The sequence below is a fragment of the Curcuma longa genome, chromosome 12 (assembly GCF_044706935.1).
Source record: "Curcuma longa cultivar G26 ecotype Majalengka, Jawa Barat chromosome 12, ITB_CL_G26_1.1, whole genome shotgun sequence".
Taxonomy (NCBI): Eukaryota; Viridiplantae; Streptophyta; class Magnoliopsida; order Zingiberales; family Zingiberaceae; genus Curcuma; species Curcuma longa.
The window spans coordinates 1,756,501-1,781,165 of record NC_133872.1 but is presented as its reverse complement, the minus strand read 5'-3'; the positions used below and the strand labels follow the sequence as shown (position 1 = coordinate 1,781,165).

General features: G+C 37.4%; 4 protein-coding genes across 5 annotated transcripts; 3 read left to right on the top strand and 1 right to left on the bottom strand.

The window, feature by feature from the left end:
* Positions 1–391: 391 nt before the first annotated feature.
* LOC141843305 (uncharacterized) lies at positions 392–5,010 on the top strand. Of its 2 annotated transcripts, XM_074731372.1 has the most exons (8): positions 392–863; positions 959–1,064; positions 1,147–1,273; positions 1,361–1,474; positions 1,540–1,732; positions 2,426–2,471; positions 4,141–4,216; positions 4,661–5,010. In XM_074731372.1, exons 2-8 carry the CDS (start codon positions 1,008–1,010, stop codon positions 4,855–4,857), a joined length of 810 nt encoding a protein of 269 aa, XP_074587473.1. In that variant the 5' UTR covers positions 392–863; positions 959–1,007; the 3' UTR covers positions 4,858–5,010. The 2 variants fall into 2 exon arrangements, with proteins under 2 accessions (XP_074587473.1, XP_074587472.1); XM_074731371.1 differs by lacking the exon at positions 392–863 and having other exon boundaries at positions 892–1,064.
* A 1,965-nt stretch (positions 5,011–6,975) lies between these two features.
* LOC141843316 (3-hydroxy-3-methylglutaryl-coenzyme A reductase 3-like) lies at positions 6,976–9,337 on the top strand. The gene is made up of 5 exons (XM_074731385.1): positions 6,976–7,254; positions 7,381–7,790; positions 8,050–8,231; positions 8,299–8,645; positions 9,104–9,337. Exons 1-5 carry the CDS (start codon positions 6,976–6,978, stop codon positions 9,335–9,337), a joined length of 1,452 nt encoding a protein of 483 aa, XP_074587486.1.
* A 519-nt stretch (positions 9,338–9,856) lies between these two features.
* On the bottom strand, positions 9,857–12,422 carry LOC141843219 (chitinase-like protein 1). The gene is made up of 3 exons (XM_074731265.1): positions 11,992–12,422; positions 10,644–10,797; positions 9,857–10,528 (listed from the first exon to the last, which is right to left on the bottom strand). The coding sequence occupies exons 1-3, from the start codon at positions 12,338–12,340 to the stop codon at positions 10,123–10,125; spliced, it is 909 nt and encodes a 302-aa protein (XP_074587366.1). The 5' UTR covers positions 12,341–12,422; the 3' UTR covers positions 9,857–10,122.
* Positions 12,423–14,103: 1,681 nt separating this feature from the next.
* LOC141843218 (polyadenylate-binding protein 2-like) lies at positions 14,104–24,603 on the top strand. The gene is made up of 9 exons (XM_074731264.1): positions 14,104–14,646; positions 18,298–18,416; positions 18,536–19,192; positions 19,285–19,362; positions 19,451–19,540; positions 20,010–20,147; positions 23,272–23,451; positions 23,799–23,999; positions 24,182–24,603. Exons 1-9 carry the CDS (start codon positions 14,394–14,396, stop codon positions 24,422–24,424), a joined length of 1,959 nt encoding a protein of 652 aa, XP_074587365.1. The 5' UTR covers positions 14,104–14,393; the 3' UTR covers positions 24,425–24,603.
* The last annotated feature ends 62 nt before the right edge of the window (positions 24,604–24,665 follow it).

The following is a 24,665-nucleotide window of genomic DNA, read 5'->3' as shown; positions in this document are numbered from 1 at the left end:
ATACTTAGGAAAAGAAAAGGTAAAGTAAAAAAAAGCTCCTTTTTTTTTATCAAACTGGCAATTGCTTTTAAAACTTTTTTTAGTATTAATTAAAATTATTTTAATATTAGTTAAAATTATCCCGACACCCGTGCTCAAACTTTATTCTCTAACTTCATTAAAATTATTCTAATATTCTTATAATAAATTATAATAGTTTTAATTAAATTAGAAATTATTTATTTTATGTTATAATAATTTTAGCTAAACCTACTATATGAAAAGAATAATTTAGGAATAAAATTAGATTGCGGCGTCGTTTTAAAATATTTTCCATGATAAAAAAAACCTAATAATTTTTTCCACGAAAATTTCTCGCATTGAAAAAAAAACCCTCTTTGGTCCGATCGCCTGACTCTTCTTTTCTCGTGCGAACGGCCGACGTCCCTCTCTCGCGCAGAGTCGACCCAGCGCTCTTCGTCTCGACCTCGGTGCGAAGCCTTCCCTGCTTCGTCGTTCGCCGGAAATCATCAGCATCGCCTTTTGCTGCCCTTCTGCAAGCGCCGCCGCCTCCTCGTTCGGGTGTTCTGAGCAGCAGCTCCTCTACCCTTCTGCTTCCATATGCTCCAGCAGTGGCTCCGACCCCTTTTTCTTCCATATGATACAGCATCCGTTTTCGCTACCCACGATTGCATAGAAACAACAACACCTTGTCCCACAGTCCCTAACCTTGACGCAGCTCACTGTTGTTGACGACCCCCACACTTAGCTTTGTCGTTGGACATTAACGAAGTCGCTATATCTCATTGTCTAATCCCTTGAAGTTCGAATTCACTTAAAATTTTCCTCCAATCTCCTGAGAGGCATCTATTTAACACAAGAAGGCAAATCAATTTCACTAATCGATGAATTTCCCAATTTTTGCATTTGCAATTCTTGATTGATTTTGTCTCATGAAGTTGTTTCTCACTGGCATCAGGTTTAAAACAACCATTCAAGCATAGGCGCATAATTTTGCCGATTTTGATATGGATCTGACTTCATTCAAATTGGATGTTGATGAACTTTTGGACGAGTTTACTGATGTAGATTTCTTTTTGATTGTGTTCAGTTTGTTGTTGATATTTTTCAAGCTGAAGCTTACAGTATAATCTACTGAACTGGCAGGGTAACTATACCACATTGGCTGACATGAAGAGATTGTGGATGTCCAAGACATTTTCTTACATATTTGAAGCAAAACCTAGTTCCAAAGAGGGCTTATTTATGCAATCTCTATACTCCTATTCAATCAGTATGTATTAACTTCTTCATTCGCTCCCTATCTATTAGATGTTTCTTTGTATTGTGTTGAGATAATACAAATAACTGTTTTATGCAGAGCATATGGTTTCAGTAGGTGCGCTTTCAAGGAGATTGGGTGGGCTTTACTGCCTTTACTGCTTGTATGAGATTCAACCATATTATCCATCTTTCAAAATTTATCTCTCTCTGGGTAAGAAATGTAAATTCATGCATATGATTATTAATTTCGTGCTCTTATAATCTCATCTACTGTAGGTGAGTTAAAGAGTCTCAAAATGCTTGTTGTTGATGCCAAAACTATGGGGATTGGTGTTGTTCCTGCACTGGTGAAGAGAATGCTAGATAAGGACGCATTTTTATTTGGTTCAGTTGATAATGTTGTCGGGTACCAAATTGTTGATGAAGCAATTAAGGTTGAGAACAAGTGTCTTCAAATAGCATATGAAAGGTAGTGTTTCGTACCTTGGGTAAATTCTCACCTTGTTCATGTTTATGATATCTTTGTAGGTGCTCATCTTCAGGTTTATCTTCGGTAGATTTTCAGTTTGTAGTGCACCCCCACTGCTGTGCCTTAGTGGTCCTATGAGTTTGTTGTCATGTATAAGGAACTATAAGGGACATTGAAAAAATAAAAAGAGCCCTAGCCGCTTACAGGTTAGTGGAATGAGAGGTCTGCAAGGAAGACATTTGAGTCAGGCAACATACTATATTATGTAGTAAATTTACCCAATCCTTTTAGTTAAACCGAAATTGTACATGGTTTCATGTAGCTATTGTTAGCTGTTGAACATCATGTGGGCTTAGCAATTGAGGATTTACAATGTCAGAAAATTACATTTTTCCAAAGATCCTATGTATTGATGTCAGGCCAATGTTTATTTTCCAACCTCCATTGGCTGGAATTGCAGTTCACTTTTTTTTCATGGAATTTGTGTTTTGTGTCTTCCCATTTCTTTGCAGACATATTGTACTGAGCCACTGATTTCTGTCCATGTCTATGGTTTTGGAGAGTCACTTATTCTCCATGCTGTTCAGCATGTTTCTTATATTGCTGGCTGTGTGAGAGAATGCAAATATAGTGCATTTTTATACTAAAGGACATCTCATATTTACTGATTTGTTGCTACATTTCATGTTGCAGATTAATGGAAAATACGGAGATTGACCACTATCTGCAAATGGACCTTGTAAGTACTTCAAGTATGATAATATCAGTGAGTTAATGTGTTCAGGTTATTTGGATATTGCACTTGTTATTGGTAGAAACTTTTCATACATTGGAAATCCTGTGAAGCGACAAAGTTAAGATTAAGAAAGTAGAGTCCATTTACACTCTTAGTACTCTTTTAATTCCTCATTTGTGGCGTTAGTTCAGAATAGTAGGTAGGCAGTTCGGTAGATGCTTCTTGAGACTAAAAGCTGTTTATCCAATAGCATTAGAAGTTATGTTAATAACCATTGGGTTTCTCCTATGCTTTTTATCAGGGGTAGTCAAGAGTATAGGAAACTCTAATTGCTTTTAGTTATCTCATAATTGCCCATTAAAATGTGCTATGTCTGTGGTTATTGTCGGCACAAAGTAAATATTGTTTCTATATTTCCTTCTCATGCCATGTTGTACTCGACCCATTTTGCATGGTCTTTGATGCCTCTGGTTTTGTATTAGTACTGATGATTGATTGTCATTCATGAATGATTAGATATGGTATGCCGATAGCTAATTTTGACTTCAATTCTTGAAAATATGGTCCTTGCTTTTGCAGTAGGTTTGTCAAAAGATGTCAAAGAAAGCAAGTTGAGAGATGTCGTAGGCTATTTTTCAGTGTGATGAAAATGTTAAGTGTAGTTTTCCTCGAGTTAGCATTCTTCTTCTCATCTCTGACCAATTTTGGTTCTTTTGAACTTGTTGTTTTTGCACTTTCATCCATTGATAGTTGTTTGATGGTGTGGAAGTGTTAGTTGATGCATTTGGTGATGAAGGAAGGAGAAATTTATAATAGTAAAACTTGAAGACCCTGGAGTAATCCAAAATTCTTTACATCTTTAGATAAGTTGCTGGATCAGACAGATGAGATGAGCAAGTGGGTACCTTCCTTCTACTCCTCTACTATGTAAGGATTGAGCGGTGGCAATAGCTATTACTTCCTTCCACTCTTTGACCAACTCCACACCATTAATTGGGAGGAGCCTCATTCACAAAGCCCTGATTTTCACATACATTTTAGTATTATTGTGGGTATATCTAGATGCCATCAAATAATACCTTGATGCTGATCCAGGAAAGGGAAGAGGAGAAGAGAGATGGAAGAATGGGAGGAGGAGAGGAGGAATCGAAGTGCCTTGCTTAAACTCAAATCTTCCAAGTTTACTAATTTCATTCCAATACCAAGCCCATCAGCTAGGATCAGGAGAATAAACACGTATAACAAGTGGCTTGTGGCATAATTAAATAAAAAATTCACCTTGTAGGGTGCACTTAAGTTGTGGAGCTTCATGCTATAGTTACTTCCATTTCTAATTTCTTAGATGATGAAAATCCTTTTCCTTTTGGATTCACAATTGCTATTTCATGGCATTGAAGTACATAAAGGGACGACCTCCTGTGGTGCTTATATGTAGGATCTAAATGTTTCTTTCTTTTTCTTTCTGATTGCTAATTCATTGAAGCAAAGTGTATCCGAAAGGGAGAAACCATTTTAGAAATTTTCAGCATTAGTTTGTCTTCTTTATTCTGATATTCCTAGATGTTCTTTATTCTTCATGGAACAGATAACCATAAATAAGTTAATGTTTTGTCTTATTAGAAGGCCTTTCATTTGTGCGAAACAACAATTCATTCTTAACATTGGTTGGCAGGGAAGAGAATTGGAATTTGACACGCTAAAGAAGATGTCAGAAGAAAATGCTGAAGCTACGGAATTGGCCTTATCAGGTTATCTTATTCAAGATTTTTTATGTCTTTTCTCCATCATTAATCATGAGAAGCATCACCCTATGGACTTTGAATTATCGATATACTAGTTTATCACTTCGATCCTGTCTTCCTACTCTTGTAATATCAAGTGAGAGCGACTTGTTTTTTTGGCAAGTGCCACTAGGCTAACTAGAAATTTGGGATTGCTAAACGCAAGCTGACATTTAATTTTCTGGCATCGCCAATTTGTTATGGCTCTAAAATAATTGTAGAATATGAACCTTGTGGTAGATATGTTATCTAATCGCAGAAGAATATCTTATTATGTTCTTTGAAATTATCAACGGGAATTGCAAGTTTGATAAATGATGAAGTTTCCATTACCATTGCAGAAACGATATATTTACTCTCTTTCTGTTCCGAATTCTGATGGTGATTATTTTTTTCTTCCAATGGAAGCAGCTTACGACTTGGCCACTGGAGACGATGTGAAGCACATCGCGGACGACAAGAAGTTAATAGGGGGCAAGCTCGATGACATTGTGAAACAGTGGGACGCAGAAAAGGAGGCATTTTGTGAGCAGACTGGCATCAGTCTCTGCAACGAGTCAGTGGTGACTGATGACTTCGCCGAGATAGAACACCTCCTGAACGAGTAATGGCATTGATACCAGCTCTGGCACATTCTTCACACATACGTTGTGAAGTGTCGATGCTCACTGAAACAATGTCTCATGCTGCTGCAAGAGCGGTCGTGGATCTGTGCATTTGGTATGTTCCCAGATAGCATCTTAAACCTTCAATTTAATTGATCGGGTTAACACTAAACAAGCCTTTCTCGGGAGATTGCCATTCATTGCCATTCCCTTCTCGCTTGATGGCACCCATCTTCCCTGCCGCTCCCGACAACCCGTGGCACGTCGACCGGAGCCTCGCTGGGAACAACTCAGCCGGCACGATGAAGGTGGTCGTGTTGGGTCCGAAGTTTGAGAAGAAAAAGGTCTCTATGTACCCGGCGTTGAAGTGCTGCTTCCAGTACTTGTCGTGGGGGATCGCCAGGGAGAAGAGGGAGCTACTCATGAAGAAGAAGCCGCACAACTGGATCCGCCGCCGCCCGATCCGGTCGATAAAGTAGACGGTCGCGAAGTAGCAGGGATGGTGGAGGCCACGGCGATGATCGCCTGGTATTTCGCCGCGTTGTAGGCGTCCTGGAAGGCGTTGACTTCGTGGTGGGGGAAGAAGTGGCGGTAAATTTGGGACTGGAAGAGGGTGCTGCTGTAGTAGGGGATGTCGACGAGGAACCATGCGGTGCGCAGGCGAACAGATGGCGGCCGTGGTGGCGCAGGAAGTGTGTGGAGAGGAGGGGGCAGGTTGGCGGTCGGGCCGGCGGCGATCGATGCAGGGGAATTGGGAGGAGGCGAGGAAGGAGAGGGGAGGGTAAAATTGGATAAGTGAATTTTGGTAAGGATGGAGTGAGAAGGGAAGGGTAAATTTTATTTTTTTTCATGCTCATAAATTATTAAAAAAATTTATATTTTAATTTGGGATGTAAAAAAAAATAAAAATATTTTATTTTAATTATATTTTTATTTTAAAATATTAAATATTAAATTAATTTATCTATTTAGATATTTCTTTTTTTACCGTCGCTCTTCAGATAATGCGCGTCGTTATAGTTTAGTGTCCAACCGTTTACATTTCACGACGTCAGCATCGATTCTCACTGTAAATCTTTTCAAGGACAAGATTCAAGAGAATAGAAATAGATAATCTTAATTTTTCTTCTCCACGAAAGATATAGATTTATTTAAAGAATATGTATTATCTATTTTAGAATTTTTTATATTTTAATTTTTTATTTGTGATATTAATAAAATTTTATAATTTTTTATCTGTCCTTTATATACGTTGTTTTTTTTAAGAAGTAAAGGTATTTTTATAATTTTATATATTTAATCTTAATTTCCTCATTTTTCTTTTTTTTTAAATATGATAATACATGTTATGAACTTTACATCTTTTTCAAATAAAAATATATAAATATTTTACTTTTTTTTATTTTTCTTTCGTTAATGAACTTTCTATATTCCATCTAAACATAAGGTGAAAGTGTTTTTTTTTAATTTTATTAAAATAATATTTTATCATAATTTAATTTTTTAAATATCTTTTTGTTTTTTAAAATAATTTTTTATGCTCTATTTTGAAACTGCTTTATATAAAATAATATTTTTTACAAATTGTTTTATATAAAATAGTATATTTTTAAAATTATTTCGTATAAAACTAAATTGCTACTTTAGAGTAATTTTGTATAGAATAATTCTAAAGTGATACTATTTTATATAAAATAATTTTAAAATAAAATATAAAAATATATTTTGAGGAGAAAATGGAGCATTATTTGATAATTTTTAAGTTTAGTTTTGACGATCTAGAATAAAAAAGTTACTGTTTGATAAAAAAAATAGTAACGTATTTCTAGAATGGAGAACCAAGAGACAGTTCGAGCAATTGAAGGAGGAAAAAAGGAAAAAGAAAAAAAGAAAAAAATTGATTTAAGAGGCAAATTGATATTCATTTAAAATATTATTTTATTGAGAGAAAAACTGCGTGACACGTTGATATTCATTTAAAATATTATTTTATGGAGAGAAAAAATGCGTGACACATTAATTTACCCTTAAAAAAGAAGGTTACAACTGGAATTGGTTAGATTAAATGATTCGAACGTTCCACAGCCGCGCGGGCATCGTTCACCTCCACCGCCTTTGAGCATGGGCTCCCGGCGAAGCTTCCTATCGCGGTTTTCTTCTCTTTCCGGCGAGAAAAGTCGACGATCGCCGATCGCTTTTCCTGTCTCCGTCCGCCGCACCAAGCTGCTCCTCTCCATTTTAATTTTCGTCGCCTCCCTGCTCCACCTTCTCGGTCTCAGGGAAACCCTAGCCGTTATCGCTCCCCTACTTTACTGCCTTGTCTTCTCCAGCTTCTTACTCGCCAAATTTATAGCTTTCCTCCGTGAGAAAAAGCGCGACGACGAGCGCTCGCCCCTCCAAGCTGGCCTCGCTCCCGCCATTCGCACCCCACTGATCGTCTGCACACACGGAGCAAATCTTGATGACGAGGAAATCGTCGCCCCTGTGGTCTCGGGCGAGACCCCATCTGAGGGACTGGAATCGGTCGCCGATTGCAAGAGGGCTGTCCTGATCCATCGGGAGACACTACGGCGAATCACCGGAAGGGGTTCGGTGGGTTTGCCGCGCCGTGGGTTCGATCACTCTTCCAGTTTGGAATGGTTATGTGATCCAACAGTGGGGTGCGTCCAGCTACCGGTGGGCGTACCTGGGCCTCTGCTGCTAGACGGGAGCCAGTACTATGTACCGATGGCGACCACCGAGGGCTGCCTGGTGGCCAGCGTGTCCAGGGGTTGCAAGGCCATCGCATTGAGTGGAGGCGCTACGAGCGTCCTCCTTCGTGACGGGATGACGCTGGTGCCGGTGGTTAGGCTGCCGTCCGCGAGCAGGGCGGCGGAGCTCAAGACCTTCTTGGAGAACCCGAACAATTTGGAGACCTTCGCAGAGGTGTTCAACAGGTGTTTGGTTTATTTCACTGCGTCTTCTTTTTGAATCAAGTAGAGATAACTTTAAGAAACCACTGCCAATTCTTCTTGGAGCACATTTGGGATGTTGAGATTAATTTTTTCTACTTTTGTTTCGTTCCTATGGATCGTTAAATTTCATGAAAGTGACATTTTTCTTCTCCGCGGGAGATTGACAGTAGATCAAGTCATTATACTTTCCCTCAAAACTTGAGCAGTTTAATCTAATCGAACTGTATATTGTCCTATGCAGGGCTTGCAGATTTGCCAAGCTACAGAAAATCAAGTGTGCTATGGCTGGGAGGAACCTGTACATGAGATTCAGATGCGACACAGGAGATGCCATGGGCATGAACATTGTTTCTGAGGGCGTCCAATATGTGTTAGATTACCTGCTAAACAATTTCAACGACATGGAAGTCATCAGCACCTCAAGTATGGTTCATTTGCAGAAACTGAAGATGTTGACTCGTCTTGTAATCTTTCTCTTGACACTACCCAGGTAATTTCTTGAGTGAAAATAAGCCAGCTGCCGTGAATTGGATCGAAGGCCGTGGCAAATCAGTGCTTTGTGAAGCAATCATCAAGGAAGAAGTGGTAAAGGAGGTTTTCAAGACCAACATACCTGCACTTGTAGAACTCAACCAGATCAAGAACCTAGCTGGCTCTGCGGTTGCTGGTTCTCTTGGGGGGTTCAATGCTCATGCCAGTAATATTACATCTGCGATTTTCATTGCCACTGGCCAAGATCCGGCTGCCAATGTGGAGAGTTCTCAGTGTATCACCATGATGGAAGCTATGAATGATGGAAAGGAACTTCATGTTTCTGTGACCTTGCCATCGATTGAGGTAGTGTATCCAATCTCATTGCTCCCTTTAAATCTCTAAAATTCAGTTACCTTATTAATTTATTCATGGATCAACATGTCAATTATCAAGAAATACGCAAAATAGTGGTGTTCCAAAGATATCAACGTTGATATGGATGTCTTGGATACTAATTTATAGGTAGATGTAGCATTGATAGATGTTTGGAACATAATCTAAAGAAAGATCTGAAATATTCAACATGAAAGTTAGTCGGTAGAATTGAAATAATGGAAGCTGGTGAATGAGTATAGACCACAAAGAGTGTAGTATAATTCAAAAGGGGATTCAAATTACCTGAACTAATGATTATCCATACATTTCAGTAGTTTCAAAACACCCAAACCTAATCACCTTGTGGAGATTATCATCATCCATATCTGTGCTATTATTGAAATGATCATAAATGATCATGCTGGTTTTTTTTTTTATGCAATTAGGTTGGCACTGTTGGTGGAGGGACTGAGCTAGCTTCACAGGCTGCCTGTTTGGACCTGCTCGGTGTGCTGGGCGAAAGCTTGGAATCTCCTGGCGCCAACGCCCGGCGACTGGCTACCATCATCGCCGGCACAGTCCTTGCTGGTGAGCTCTCCCTCCTCTCGGCTCTCGCAGCTGGCCACCTAGTCAGCAGCCATATGAAGTACAACAGATCAACCAAAAATGAACAGTTGTAGAAGAGAATAGAGTTCGCTGTCGATTACTTCTCTAGATAGAAGAAAAAAAATACAAATACATATATGCGAGCTCAGCATTGATTGAGCTCTATGATGAGCTAATAACCTGGTTTTGTTAGCTCATGAAACAGAAACTTTTTTAGGGGGCAAATTAAGCTGCAAACTAATAGACCAAGTACTCATTCAATTTAGTTCTTCATTCCCAAATCTTCATATATAAAATTCCATTAGCTGGGTATAAGATCGAACTGTTCGTATCAAAATGCATGCTATTTTTATTTCTTTCTGAAAGATTTGCTGTAAGACAGTATTATTATTATTACACAGGCCTCGTTTCAAAAATAATTAGGGTTTTGCTCTGAATAACATAATTGTCGTATAATTATATTTTGAGTGTATAGTAGAGAAACTGATGTTGCAAAAATAAAGGATTAAAAAGATGCTCTTAATCATTAATTAATTATTCTTAATATTGTCATTAGTAGAAGGCAAACTGATGCAAATTTTGAGTCTGAACAATTTTTAAACTGAACAACAAAGCTTTGTTCTTAGGATGAATAATTCTGAAGCAAATACATAATGCAGTTTTGACAACAAAAAAGGGTAAAGTTCACAAGTTCTTCGGCCATGAGAACTAACATAAGGCCACATAAATGACACCACTGCATGATGGACAATTACAAACGAGTATAATCTTTTAACATAGTACAAATTGAACACAACCACTTGTTTGGAGCATTATTCCTGAGTTTTGATTCCATTTTTGGAGCTTTTATAGTTGTAGCCTAGGATGTAGCAGCCTTGTATGATGGATTAAAAGGCACCTGTTCAGCACAATCCCGGTTATCTCCAGACTTTTCGCGTCCAACTCCCAACAAATCCAAGTAATACTGGAAGTGAGATATGATATTGTTCATAGGATCAATATATCCCTGGCCGCAAATTTGATCTGCGTACAATATATTCATGGTAAGACCAAAGCCAGGTAACCTATTGGACAAAGTGTCATTCTTTGTCGGCTTCCAGTTTCCGACAAGAACATCATGAGCTGAAGGCTGCTTCTTCTTCATTGGTGTCATCCACCTCCATATTGCAGCTTGGAAAGCTAGGGTAGCATTTTGCTCAAGGTATTCTGGATGGTGCAAGAGGTCCACATTTAAAGCATCGCCAATAACTCCGTAGTTGTAGTTCCTTCGAGTAATTTAAATTTACGATTAACACGAGGAAGGTGATATGAGAAAAATAATTTTGTGCCCTATTTGCAGTTAATGCACACTAGAAATATGGGAAGAGAAGATTTGCACACCAGTAAACAGGTAAAGCACCGCGGCCATAGTATGAAGCTCCTTCAACACATTGATATAGGTAGTTTTCAGCACAGTAGTCTTGGCTTGGGCTCATTTCACGGTTATAGCATAATCCCCATGCATATGGACCACCAGTGGCAACACCATATCCACCTGTAACACATGACCACAGACAAGTATGATGATTGCTTGTACATGTCATTGAATTACTCTGACGAGTAACTCTTCAATAAGGTTTTATAGGATCAGCGTTAACATTATTTTGTGCACGGTAGTATTTACAAGAGGGGTGAAGCAATTCATGCATTTACTGATTTACTGCCATTATCTACTTTTCAACTTATTTGCAACTGTAAAAAGTCTCTTTCAGGGCTTCTCGGTCGAGATTAAGGAAGAGAGAATTCAAAAGTCCACTATCAGGATTCAATAGTCAGACATATGCATCTTCATTATAGATTGTGCAGAAGATGAGATCTAAAAACAACAGCAACAGCAACATTACGTATATTATGATTAGCTTTTCATTATTGCTTCCTAGTTCTATATATTTATACTGAGCAACTTAATCTTTTCCCACCTTGCACTGGCATTAGCATCACCAACCAAGATCAATGGATCGTCCTTAAGATGGCTTAAAAATACATTAGTCACTGCATATTTCTTTTTCATCACCATGGCCAAAGAAACAAGTTTGAGAGTAAAACCATTTTCAAAGTCACAACAATGCCAATGGCTTGAATTGTAGCTAATCATCAACCCCCCTGAAAAGCACTCTCAGTAACCACTCCTTCCCATATAGAGTGCAAACCTACAATTTAATCCGACTGAAAGTTTAAGCCTACAATTTGATTCTGAGGCAGAATATCAAACACCAGAAGTTAAATATGTATCAAAGCTATAGATCTGCTAGTGTTGGTGTTATTAATGCACGTCTTGGCAACTCAACAAAATTTGAGAGAATAAAACTTTGTTCATCCTGACTAAGCCAAGGGAACTTTGGATGTAGCAAATGTGAACTACAGAACATCAATATGCACATAATCATCTTCTTTTCTCTTTGATAAACCCCTTTCTTGCCTAAAAACAGTAACCAGATTGGCTCTCCTTATGATTGCATTTTTTTCTCTCTTATGATGAATAATTTCCAAGCACAAACGAATGGCTGGTTGCATTTTTTTTTTCTTGTTTGGTTTTGGTCAACGAAATAATCACTGAGCAGGCAAAAAGGAAGCAACTAGCAATTTCAAGTATTTTCTTAACGTATTCCTATAATCCATTTTAAAGGCACTAACGAGATTGGAAGATAAATTTTTGCGAAATCAAGGAAGAAACGGTGTGTATTCTTACAGGAAGTCTTGCTTCCGACATGGCCGAGGAAAGCGGAGACCTCCAGCATCTTGGTCTCCTTGTCGCCGGTGGTGCCGAATCCGAGAGGCTCGTAGACTGCGGCGGCGGTGATGAAGGACTGGTAGTCCCAGAATCCGACGGCGTGGGCGACGGGGGAGTTGCGCTTGCTGAAGAGGTTCTCGAACTGGTAGACCTGGAAGTAATCGGTGATGGTCTCATTGCAGCAGTAGATGCTGCCGCTGCACTCCCACCCCTTGTCGCACGTCTTCTGCTTTGACTTCGCCTCCGCCGCCACAGCCGCCGCCGCGATCACCAGGAACGCCACCGCCCATGACCTCGCCGTCCACATTCGATCGGATCTGCTACTTGGCTGCGCCGGCGAGAGGAGAAGGGAGCGGTGCGGATCTGGTACAATGACAATAATAAGGCTGGCGTTTAGAAGGAATCTGACAAGCTGTCATGTGGAATTAATAGGCTCTAGAGAAAGAGACACTGCGGTGTCGGTGATCCTACTGTGAAAATATTTTATTTTTAATATTTTACAATTATTTAGGACGTCAAATGATTTAATTATATGTTTAGATGCGCATTAACTAATTGAATAGATATTTTTAAAATGCTTCTAACACGTTATTAATTGTTAAAATATCTCTAAGTTTTTTTATAGCTCTTGGTGGGTGAGTAATCAATTGCACATGAGGTGGTAGAACAAATTTGGCTTTTTATATTACTTTTGACTTTATAAAACAATATTATAAAACAGTTTGTCATTTTCCTACGAGCTAATTAAGGCGTTAAATTAATGGTGACGGTTGATGTGTCACTCCAAAGTTCCAGATTGGCCCATTTAAGATGGGCCGAGTTGGCCCAGTACTCACAATGTTGGACCATCTGAACTGAAACCCAAAAAAATATATTGGAAAATTTTATTATATTTAATTCTTTAATGAATACACATTTACGTGGTAAAATGTGTACGAGGGTAAGTAAAAGTGCGAGGTAAATCGAATTTAAAATTTTAATTTAATTATTTTAAAATTTTAATTTTATTTTTTTAAAAAAATTGATTAATTCGATTTAGATTTTAATTTTAAAATTTTTTATTTGATTAAACTAAATTAATTTTTTTAAAAAAGTGATAAATCGAACGGATTCATAGAATAAATTTTTAATTAGGTATTTTACCTTTTAAACTCAATTAACTAATAAATAAATTTCGATTTATAATATTTTAAAAATTTTAATTATTTTAAATTTTGAACCTCTAATTAACTTCAATATTTTATTAATTTAATTTATTTAAATTTTATTTTAAAAATTAATTAATATTTTAATTTTATTTAAAAAAATTTAATTACTTTCAATTCCATTTGATTTTGATTAATTTAATTCTATTCAATTTAATTTTAATTGAATACTCTTTAGCTTAAGTAAAAGAGGGAATTCATCACTTTAACATTCTTACATAGTTGGTCGCATGATTATCTGTTAGGAGATAAATTAAAAAGTTACAGTTGACCACAATGAAAAAGGATATTATTTCTATTTCATTGAGATTCTCCTTACCTACTTTGATAATTCTATTCTATCATAATCAATAATTATGCTCCAAAAAATTTTAATATAAAATATCCGTCCTATTTTAAAGACATAGCTCCAATAATCAATAAAATAATAAAATGTCATTAAGATATAAAATATCAAATTGAGAATATTTTATGAAAATATTTTAAAAGATTGCATAAACATTTGATTTTTTTTTCTACCATATGCCACGAATACAAAATAAAGACACTTGTTTATTTATTACTTATTTCTTACTGTTAAAATAATTAGAGTGACGACGTGTAATTTAACGCGCTTTTGGTTGGAACAAGATTTAGGCAAATCTACGTCAACAAGACCGAATCTTACTCGCCAAGTTTGGCAATTCCACTTACGCTACTGCTTCGCACTAGAAGGGCCCATCCCGATCCACGTTACGGCATCCGACGGCCTGTGTCTCGCGTTCCGGGTCCATCTGACGGTCAGCGCCTCGCAGTCGCAGGCGTGCCCGCGTGGTGCTAGGGTTTTCCATCGAGCGCTCGGCGATAAAGTCGCGGCCTGGGCAGCGAGGGCTCGACGCGGTGCAGTGGGTTGCTGCCCCTCCCAAACCCTCCTCTTCGTCTTTTTTGTTCTTCGCTTCGATTTCGATCACCTCTATCCCAAAATCTCCCCAAAAAAATCTGAAAAAACCCTAATTGTTGCAGAATCCTCTTTCGGTACCCCGGTCCCTGTTCCGTTACCTATCCACGAAAAGAGCTAACAAAAAAATTAAAGAGGAAGGTTTGATTGTTGTAATCTATCTGTTTATATCGGTCGTCTGTGATCGGAAAGAGAAAGTCGTATTTTTGGCGTGAGCGATGGCGCAGGCTACGCAGCAGCAGCAGCAGCAGCAGCCAAATGGAACTGTCAGTACCGGCGGCGCCGGCGGGGGGAACCAGTTCCCGTCGACTTCTCTGTACGTGGGGGACCTACAGGCGAACGTGACGGACGCGCAGGTGTTCGATATGTTCAGCCAGATCGGTCCTGTGGTGTCGGTTCGGGTGTGCCGCGATGTGGATACTCGCCGATCGCTTGGCTATGCTTATGTTAACTACAGCAACCCTGCTGATGGTGAGTGTAATTGTCTTTTTGCTCGTTTTCACATAATTGCTTTGCTTGGTTATTTGTTTAAGGAGTACTTGATGCGCTTTTGTGATATATTCAATATAATGTCCATTCTTCTTAGTTCTGTTACTAATGCTATTATTTGTCATGCCATTTTCTCTATTCTGTGCACGTTTTGTTTGTGTTGAATTGTAGCATAGATTCCAACTGAGAAGGATACACGTTATTGTCACGTTTTTTGTTCTACATGAAATGAGAACAGAAAGGAATATGAATGATGACTAATTACTGATTTTAAAATTATCATGGTAGGTAAGGTAAATGGAGACCCATTTTTATATGGGAGATATGCTACTTCGCTATTTCTGCAGAAGAATTTTATTATCTCTATGTCTGTAAAGTAGCTGACCTATAAAACTATTAGATTTGAGAGGTGTCATAAGATAGTCGCTTTACGGTTATGCTATTTATTGGATAAATTGTAATTCACTATCAGCCCGGTGCAGTGTACATTTTCTATTTGAGTTAATATTTTTATATGTTTGATTGGATCTTAAACTCATTTATTGAATGTCCGCAATACGATTCATAGCATAAGAGAATTTGTGATTAGATTACAACTAGTAAGTATCTTTACATGTACAATTATGAATGTATTGAAATTATCATTAGTCGAGGAATTGATGAGTACGGACATCATCGATTCTGTTGAGATTAGCACGTGTTAAATTCTTTGGTTTGCCAAACAATTTTTCTCACTGGGTGAAGAAATTGGATGTTGAGAGTTAAATGTAGATGCTAGTTAAATGTAACTAGTTCATTGGAGTAATCTGCTTTAAGATTTCATATGATTCTATACATATGTCAATGAAAATCTTAGTGCAGTTTAAGTGCGAATTTCCTTTGACTTGTGATATTTAAGTCACCTTAGTCATGGAGGCTTATATTTTGACATCTTAAATAAACATTTTTGAGTAAGTGTGAACTTAGGATAATTGGGTATAAGTCGAAGTGCCCGAAAGTGTTTGATTAGCCCATAGAGGATTCATCGCTCCTTGAAAAGGAGATGTATACCCTGCGATTGCTTGTCAGAATTATTACTAAAAGTCTTTGACCAAAACGTTACATGTCAAAAGTACAATACTCTTGGACATATGTACAAGTAATTTGAATTCACAGGAAAAGAAAGCTAGCTTGGGCTAGATGTGATGTAGTCAGCCTAGCGAGGACTGACACACATAGATCATATTCTGAACCAAGCGGGTATAAGACGGTGAAAGGAATGAGACACGTTTCATTGTAGCTGCTGAAGGGTTTAGAAATGTTCTAGATCAATTGTTGATTTTTAGGTCAATTGAAGATCATGATGTACTACTAGGTGTCACTCATGATCGTTTTGTAATTAATAGTTAATTACGGATGACCAATATAATCAGGAACTTATTGGGTCATATGCAATACAAGTTTTCCGAAAGACTTAAAACGAGTTTGAGAATTAGATTTTTAGATAGAGAAAAATAAAATTTGATTGGATCGGACAAAGACAAAATGATGGACTTCGTTTTATGAAGACGAAATAAACAAAATTGATTTCGTTCAAATCTGAGGTCGTTTAATTATTGAATTAAATGATTTGGTTTTGAACCAAATTGAACCAAATCCGAGGTGGTATGGACTAGGTTTTAAAAAGTTTTTTTAGGCTTGATTTACATGTACGTCTCGCTCGCTTCACTGAGGAGAGAAAAATCATGTCTCATGCGTGCTTTTCGCTCTCACAAGGCACATGCTTAAGTGTGCTTCTTTCAAGTAATGCACCTAGGTCACTGCCCAAGTGCAAGAGGCTCACCTAGGCGCAGCCAGGCGAATGCCTTTAATAACTATGCAGAAAGCTAAATGGAAAACACACTTGAATATCAAATATTTACAAGAAAAAAAATTAAAATTTTAAATCACATTTGTTCCTGGTAGCTAAATTGATTAAATAATAACTGCAATGCAACATGCAATCAACAATTGCTCTTTGTTCCCAGTAGTTGTCAACGAAGCCTTCTGGGCCAACTCCAATCCTTTAAGCAGGCTGTCTTCATTTTCCTATATCTCAATGTGCAAACTTTATTGGTCTCCAACTCCCTGTTCCATGTCAACTTTTTGTCTGTGGATGCACCACTACTTTTGCTCCTCAAGGTTATTTTTCTTCTTCAAACTGCCATTGATCATATAGAGCACCTCTTTTGCTTGATCTTCTGTGGATTTTGGGGCTTCACCCTAATAGAAGAATTTACCAGTGCGCAAAAGGAAATGGAGAAAAGGGATCTTTATCTCTTGATCTTTTCAATGGAGCTCATTCTCCTTGGCACTTGGAGCATCACTCATCATCACCTTCTATCTACTAGGTGACCCTTCTTCAGACTGCTTTATAGCAGTCCTCAAGTCAGTGGGGATCCAGCAATGATAGTTGATCTTGAGAATGGATTAATCACAGTGGTGCTCCACACTGACTTTCTGATGATGTTGTAGCTTGGGTTGGCATGGTGGAACATGGAGAGAGAGTGTTCGGTGGGTGGTGGAGATTGTGTGTAGTTGGGGGTTTGGGGAGGATCTCACTACACACTAGACAGTAAATGTTCAATCTGATAGAGTGTTGCATGGGATGTAGGACAATGGCATCCTCTGCTTCTTTAGCTCTGTCAGCAAGCTGTGTTCCTTGGGCCTGTTGCTTGGTCTGAAGGAGACTGCTTGCGTGAGGTAAGATTGAAGGCAGAGGGAGTTGGCCAGCAGCTTCACCAGAGTGGAGTGGGGATTGACGTCCGAGATTGTGAGGAAGAAGATAAATAGCAAGAGGAGCACGATAAAGCTCAGCCGAGGAATTGAAAGGAACATGGAGAGAGGAACATAAAGCAATACTGATGTTTTTATCCAATTGAAGCTGTGAGCATGGAGTGCTCTTCACTGATAAGGCTGGAAATCTGGGATGAAAAAAAGGAATGGATACATTGCCATATATAAATTCAAAACTTTTGGAAAACGAAAGGAGAAGCAGGTTTCATGTTCTGTTTTATTATTAACAGATAGATTGGTAAACATCGGTATTGATATTAGGCCATCATTAGATAAGTTCCTACTATCTGAATTAGCGGCAGTGTAGTTGAATTTAGACCCTCCTTTGATTAAAATTTGGAACGTGCACTCCAGAGTATTTCATTCCACTCCAGAATGTGCACTTGTTATAAACAAAGATATTTTTTGCACTTCTTAACAAGTTGCAAACTTCTACAGATTTTTTGTTTTAGTATCTTTGTAGTGGGTTGTTTACGAAAAAAGAGATGATAACTCATACTGATCTTACACTTTCTAGTGCGGATGTTCTTGAACTTTTCCTGAATTCCCTTTTAAGATTGATATTCATAGTTGTTGGCATTTTTTCTAAGAAGCCCAAATTCTCAAATGCAAATTTTACAATGATGTATTTGCTTTTGGTTGGTCATTTTTAATTATTTTTTAGAAGGATTTCATCTATTTTGAAATTTGTTTGAATGATAGCTGAATTTTTCATTTATGAATTGGTCATTATCTTTCTTTTTTTGACCTAAATTAATACACAAAATTTCAACGGAAGTGTGAATCTGTTTGATCTGACTCTTATTTTTTTATTGATAGCTACAACGGCGATGAATGTGCTGAACTTTGCCCTTCTTAACAATAAGCCTATTCGCATTATGTATTTGAATCGTGACCCTAGCATCCGCCGAAGTGGGGCAGCAAATATATTCATAAAAGTAATGTGCCATTTCTGTTTTTTTTTTTTACTTTATTGTGTACAATTTGTTAATATTTTGCTCTCCCATATATTTACTCATTTGGGCACATCTTTAACATGTTCTTTTTTACTTGTCAGAATCTAGATAAAACAATAACCAACAAAACACTACATGAGATCTTTTCGACATTCGGAAATATTCTTTCATGCAAGGTTGCTACAGATGCATCTGGTCAGTCAAAAGGATATGGTTTTGTACAATTTGATCAAGAAGAATCAGCACAGACTGCAATTAGTAAGTTAAATGGCATGTTAGTTAATGATAAACTAGTTTTTGTTGGACCATTCCTCCGGAAGCATGAAAGGGAAAACCTTCTAGATAAGACAAAATTTTCTAATGTCTATGTCAAAAACCTCTCTGACTCAACTACAAAGGAAGATCTCGAAACTATCTTCGGCAAGTATGGGAAAATTACTAGTGCTGTTGTTATGATGGATGGGGAGGAAAAATCAAGGTGCTTTGGCTTTGTAAATTTTGAGGATTCAGATGCTGCTGCTCAAGCAGTTCAAGAACTCAATGGACAGAAATTTGATGAAAAAGAGTGGTATGTTGGAAAGGCACTGAAGAAATATGAAAGGGAAATAGAACTAAAGGAAAAGTTTGACCAGAGTGCAAAAGAAACAGTTGACAAATACCAAGGGCTCAACTTATATCTAAAGAACCTGGATGATAGTATTGGAGATGATAAGCTGAGAGATTTGTTTTCTGGTTTTGGTACAATTACTTCTTGCAAGGTATTATGTGCTATCTCTATTGGGAAATTTGTGTGCCTATTAATGTGTTAGGACCTTCTCATTGTCATATTTGATATATCATTGAATCATAGGTTATGCGGGAACCAAATGGTGCAAGTAAAGGTTCTGGATTTGTGGCTTTCTCAACTCCAGAAGAGGCATCTCATGCAGTAAGATCTTTATGTTTCCCACATTCTCTATCTCAGTACCTAACAAATATGATAGTTATAAAATTTGGTTGCTTTGTTTTTTATACAGCTTGCAGATATGAATGGAAAGATGGTCTGCGGGAAGCCTCTCTATGTTGCACTTGCACAGCGTAAAGAAGACAGAAGAGCTAGGCTGCAGGTATTATGAACTCTATGAATTCTTGTTGACAAATGTCTGAACATGGTGCCATAGATTCTAATTTACCATGGTCCTTGACTTGACTTCATATTATTCTTGTGGTCCTTTCATCCTCATAACTTCTTTTAGGTTTTTTGTGAGGATTATAACTAAAACCATTAGAATTGGCACTGCTAGAAAATTATGTGAATTTTCGTATCATCCTTATTAGAGGCAAAATACTAGGTGGAGGAAATCTTTATTTTATATTTTCAGTTATGCATTAAGCAATTTTTGCTTTTTTTATTTTAAAACGCTTATTTTGTTCTCTGAGCTTGGTATCCATCCTAATAGTGTTCCATTATTTCCAGGGATTTATCTGACTTGCTAATTTTACTAAATGCGATGCTCTTTGAGCAATATACTTGCTGTTGCTCACGTGTTGTCTTACACTGGACTATACATGCTTTTCATGTTGTCTAATTTACAGGCACAGTTTTCACAAATACGACCTGTAGCAATGACTCCTACTGTTGGTCAGCGTGTCCCCATGTACCCTCCTGGTGCTCCTGGTCTTGGGCAGCAAATATTTTACGGTCAAGCACCTCCTGCCCTTATGCCACCACAGGTAACTATAACTACTGTTATGTAATTCAAATTTTTTACTTGCTTTTTGTTCTTCCATATCTACTATATCAAGAATTAGATACCTCTGTTTTTTCCCACAGTTGCATAACGCAACACTACTTAAAAATTTGTGATAAATATCATCATTATCTTTTGTGATGTTATATGTGGTAATGCTCAAGATTAGTGGTGGGACTCTTTTAGATGTTCATGTGTTTTAATGTCAATTTAAAGTTTATATTTGGTCAAAGTTTCAAACTCTCTACACAGCCTGGTACGTATATGTTACTCAATGGTCTGTAATAGAACTCCATAATGGATCTTTTTTTTTATGCTTGATGGACAACTAATGTTTTTCTTTGTTCTAGGAGGTGCTCTTTAATGAAAAGTTGGGAAAAAGTGTTTGTTCTGTGGAAACAATTTACTTCAATCAACTTTCCCCCTTTATATATGAAATTAAATTACTGTCACTGATTCAATGGTTTGTGTGGAGATATTTGTTGTCTTGATGGCATATGAGGCCTTGAGGGGAAGGACATTGTAGACGTACCTTGATATTGGAAGGATATAAATTTTAATGGCAAAAATTCTAAGGGTGCTTTAGGTTTCATTTTATCCCATTGGGTGTCCTATGTTTTGTATTTTCCCAAAGTATGCACCACCCGCATGTGAAAAGCCCTAAGTTCCCTTTAAACCAACCTAAATTCACTAGTTTCCTTAACTTGCCCGGTTGAGCTCGTTTACTTAATATTGTTGTAGCCTTGTAATCCCCTCAAAATAATATATCTTTTCACAAATCCTAGCTTAAATTTTGAACTTTTTTTTATCTCCTAGCCGTCAATGGACTTCTCTCCTTTTTTTTATCCGATCAACACTATTATTTTTCTCCATGGATTTGTGATTTCATTTTTTTTCTTTGATTTTTTGTATTCATGCTTATTGTCATTTATTTAGAAACATGTTTTTTTGGTTTAAATGTCATTTTCAATTTCTCCCTTTGTAATTTGTTGACGACCTTAATATATTATTTGATAGAGCAATTGAATTGATATTGTGCTCTCTTCTGGTATTAGAGCACTAGAAGACCATCATGTAGCAGTGTTGAACAAACTTACTGTATGAATCTAAATTTGTTCCAAAATAAGCTAATAGTTGTGTTCCCTGTACTTTCCAAATTCTCAATGTGCCTTTTTTTTTGTATGAGTTATTTAGGTCCATCTAGTAGTTTGACCAAATTTGTCAAATTTCACAAGTGAACACTTTGTTGTTTCTTTATTTTCTAATTTTGACCACTTTAGGTTATCTTAGTGATATTGACTAAATTTTATAAATGAGTCATATGTTGTCTATAGTGTCATCCCATGCTGTCATTCGTACTGTTTGAGTACCACAAGATCATCTTGTAGTAGTTTCGATCAAACTTGTCAGATTGGCTAAACTTTTCAAATTTCAAGATTGATCTTTTTCAGTTGAGTTCCTCAAAGGCTCCAGAGAACCCAACAAAAGGATCATTTTTTAAGATTGACCAATTGGGGTTCATGCAAACTTGTTAGATAACCTTATAAGAGTTAAACAACATGAATGTGGCATGAAATGATTCTAAAATCTTTAGGAATCAAATGACAGAAATGAAAGCATAAAATGACTGCAGAGGTTTAGAGAACACAACAAAAAAAAAATTAATCAGGCAATTTAGGTTTATCTAGAAGATTTTGTACAAACTGTTAGATTATCTTATAGGACACAAACAACAAAAATTAGTGCGTACAATAACTTAAGGCTTCTAGGAACACGATGGAGGTATTATTTTTTAAATGTGATTTGGCTAGTTCAGATTCATCTAGGGTTAAACAACAAAAATTAAAGCAAAATGAGTATAGGTCCATATAACAAATTTGACTAAAAATGTTAGATAATCTTCTAGGACTCAAACAATAGAACAGAAATGAGAACATAGAATGACTTTGAAGGCTCTTATGAGTTAATAAATTACTCATTTTTTTAAAATTTAACTTCTTTAGATTTATCTAGTTCAAATAACATAAATGAGCATATAGAATAACTCCATAGGTTTCAGGCATTACAACAAAGGGATTTGAAATTTCCAACACTGGTAGATGGCCTTCAAAGACTCAAATAGTTAAAGTAAGAGCACAGAATGATTTCAAAGTCTTTATAGAACATAACAGAAATCTTTTTTTGAAATTTGACTAACTTATTGCTTTCTAGCAGCTTTGGATAAAACTGCTAGATGACCTTTAGGACTCAAAACACTAAAAATTAGAGAATATAATCACTACAAAGGCTCCTGAAAACATAGCAAAGATATCATTTTTACTTTAGACGCTTCAATGAAAATAACAGAGGATAATAGAGTGATCATTTTTGAAAAAACATTTTTGATGAACTAAAATTCTAAATTCTAAAATATTTGACACTAACATCTGACAAATTTTGTGCTTTCAAGGTGGTTCCCTTGTAGATTGGCCCAATTTAAACTAATTGTGGGCCTGAGAGAATCTCATCTGTTGGCAGTTAGATCTGCAAGGGTTTTCGAGAATAGTAGTTATTGACGGGGCTTGGCGAACGGCTTGTCAGATTTTTATTTGTCAGACAGCTGACATGTTTAGGGTGGTTTAAGAGTACACTTGTTTTTTTCAGATGTGGATGGAGCGCGGGCAAAAACCAAGTGCAGGAGCACTTGCTAGGAAAAAATGAAACCCAAGGGAACACTTTGGTAATTTTGCCTTATTTTTATTTGTAGTTGCAGTGATGTACTGTTATGAAAGTAACACTCTAAACATATTGTTGTCTCGTATTTGCATTTTGTTCCTTAAAATTTTCCAAGTGCTGTTTTATCCTTATCCTTTTCAAGCCCTGTCACCGAATGATGTTTGTTACAAGTTATTTTAGTGATCTTGGAGATGTGAGTCCTTAATGGGAAAAAAGATTGTAGAGATGTACACTTCCTATTGGATGGGTCTGAACTTAATATTGTGTTTGTGGAAGTATGACTGTAATGCTTGAATCATATTATTGCTTATGGTATTTTTGATATATAATCTTGTAGTATGGGACATTTCATTTTATTAATGTAAATATTAACATGATGGTTTTGTTTACAGCCTGGATTCGGTTTCCAGCAACAACTTATACCTGGAATGCGGCCTGCAGGAGCACATATGCCCAATTTCTTTGTGCCCCTTGTCCAACATGGTCAGCAGGTGCACCGTCCTGGTGGCAGACGTACTGGAGCAGGACCAGTGCAACAAACTCAGCAGCCAATGCCCTTAATGCAGCAACAGGTCAGTAAATAATCTAAAGGCTTCAGGAATTGAAATTCCAAGCTTTGACAACTTGAAATTTTTTGTTCATTAAGGAATGTAAAATAGAGTTCACTGATCATATTGTTTTGGGAAGTAATGCAAAGCAAGGAAATTAGTTTCTTAATCTGACTTGATGATTTAGTGGAAATCCTAAATAACTGGAAGAATGCGAAATAGACATTGTTAAATGTTTCCACTTCAGTCGAGCTCAAATACATACTCACATAATGAACATATACTTGCAGCACTAAGCTAGCTGATATGTGCGCTACAGCATTTCTTATGGTTTGCATTAAAATCTTTTGACTCCAATATTGACCTGCCAGATGCTTCCAAGGGGACGAGTTCAACGTTATCCAACAGGTCGCAATATGCCTGATGTTCCTATGCCTGGTGTTGTTGGCGGCATGCTCTCACCTTATGACATGGGAGGTCTGCCTATGCGAGATGTTGGTTTGTCACAACCTGCTCCCATTGGAACATTGGCTTCTGCTCTTGCAAATGCTGCTCCTGAGCATCAAAGGATGGTAAGCCTTTTCAATTCATGACAACTCTGTTCTGACATAGTAGATGTTGGAACTTACAATGTGACTTTTATGCTAATATTTACCATACTGTTTCAGTCTGTTTCAAACTCAGTTGTGTTCTTATGTAATTTAATTAAGTTCCATGAAAGAATATGCTACTGTTATTTATTGGTCACATACAGATGCTTGGCGAGAACTTGTATCCACTTGTGGAGAGCATTGAACGTGATCACGCTGCCAAAGTTACCGGTATGCTACTGGAAATGGACCAAACTGAGGTGCTGCACCTTCTGGAATCTCCGGATGCTCTGAGAGCAAAAGTTGCAGAAGCAATGGAAGTTCTGAGGAGCGTCGCACAGCAGCAGGGCAATGCACCAGCCGATCAGCTGGCTGCACTATCGCTCAATGATGGTATCGTCTCATGAGGTGATGGGTTGGGAGAGATTTGACTGGAGACCCTTCTGGTTGTGACAAACACAGTTATAGTGGAGTTTGCTTGGCTTTTTGTTTACAACTGGGTTTGAGTTTGGTTTCAAGATCATTAACTATTGTTGACTTAACTGTGTCGGTAGAATTAATGTTGGATTTCAGGTTTTCATCTTAAGTTTGTGTTCCTCGACCTCTGCCTTGTTCCTCCGGACGATTTAATGTTTTGAGTCCGCCACT

What these genes read in the sequence shown, in the direction of transcription:
- LOC141843305 (XM_074731372.1), top strand. Translation starts at nt 1,008, where the DNA reads ATGGATCTGACTTCATTCAAATTGGATGTTGATGAACTTTTGGACGAG. An exon ending in CTTCAAATAGCATATGAAAG is followed by an intron (nt 1,733 to 2,425) that starts GTAGTGTTTCGT and finishes TTCATGTTGCAG; the next exon opens with ATTAATGGAAAATACGGAGA. An exon ending in TACGGAATTGGCCTTATCAG is followed by an intron (nt 4,217 to 4,660) that starts GTTATCTTATTC and finishes CAATGGAAGCAG; the next exon opens with CTTACGACTTGGCCACTGGA.
- LOC141843316 (XM_074731385.1), top strand. Translation starts at nt 6,976, where the DNA reads ATGGGCTCCCGGCGAAGCTTCCTATCGCGGTTTTCTTCTCTTTCCGGC. An exon ending in ACGAGCGCTCGCCCCTCCAA is followed by an intron (nt 7,255 to 7,380) that starts GCTGGCCTCGCT and finishes CTGGAATCGGTC; the next exon opens with GCCGATTGCAAGAGGGCTGT. An exon ending in TGACCTTGCCATCGATTGAG is followed by an intron (nt 8,646 to 9,103) that starts GTAGTGTATCCA and finishes TTATGCAATTAG; the next exon opens with GTTGGCACTGTTGGTGGAGG.
- LOC141843219 (XM_074731265.1), bottom strand. Translation starts at nt 12,340, where the DNA reads ATGTGGACGGCGAGGTCATGGGCGGTGGCGTTCCTGGTGATCGCGGCG. An exon ending in TGTCGGAAGCAAGACTTCCT is followed by an intron (nt 10,798 to 11,991) that starts GTAAGAATACAC and finishes CATGTGTTACAG; the next exon opens with GTGGATATGGTGTTGCCACT. An exon ending in GGTGCTTTACCTGTTTACTG is followed by an intron (nt 10,529 to 10,643) that starts GTGTGCAAATCT and finishes AATTACTCGAAG; the next exon opens with GAACTACAACTACGGAGTTA.
- LOC141843218 (XM_074731264.1), top strand. Translation starts at nt 14,394, where the DNA reads ATGGCGCAGGCTACGCAGCAGCAGCAGCAGCAGCAGCCAAATGGAACT. An exon ending in GTACAATTACTTCTTGCAAG is followed by an intron (nt 19,193 to 19,284) that starts GTATTATGTGCT and finishes ATTGAATCATAG; the next exon opens with GTTATGCGGGAACCAAATGG. An exon ending in ACAGAAGAGCTAGGCTGCAG is followed by an intron (nt 19,541 to 20,009) that starts GTATTATGAACT and finishes TCTAATTTACAG; the next exon opens with GCACAGTTTTCACAAATACG.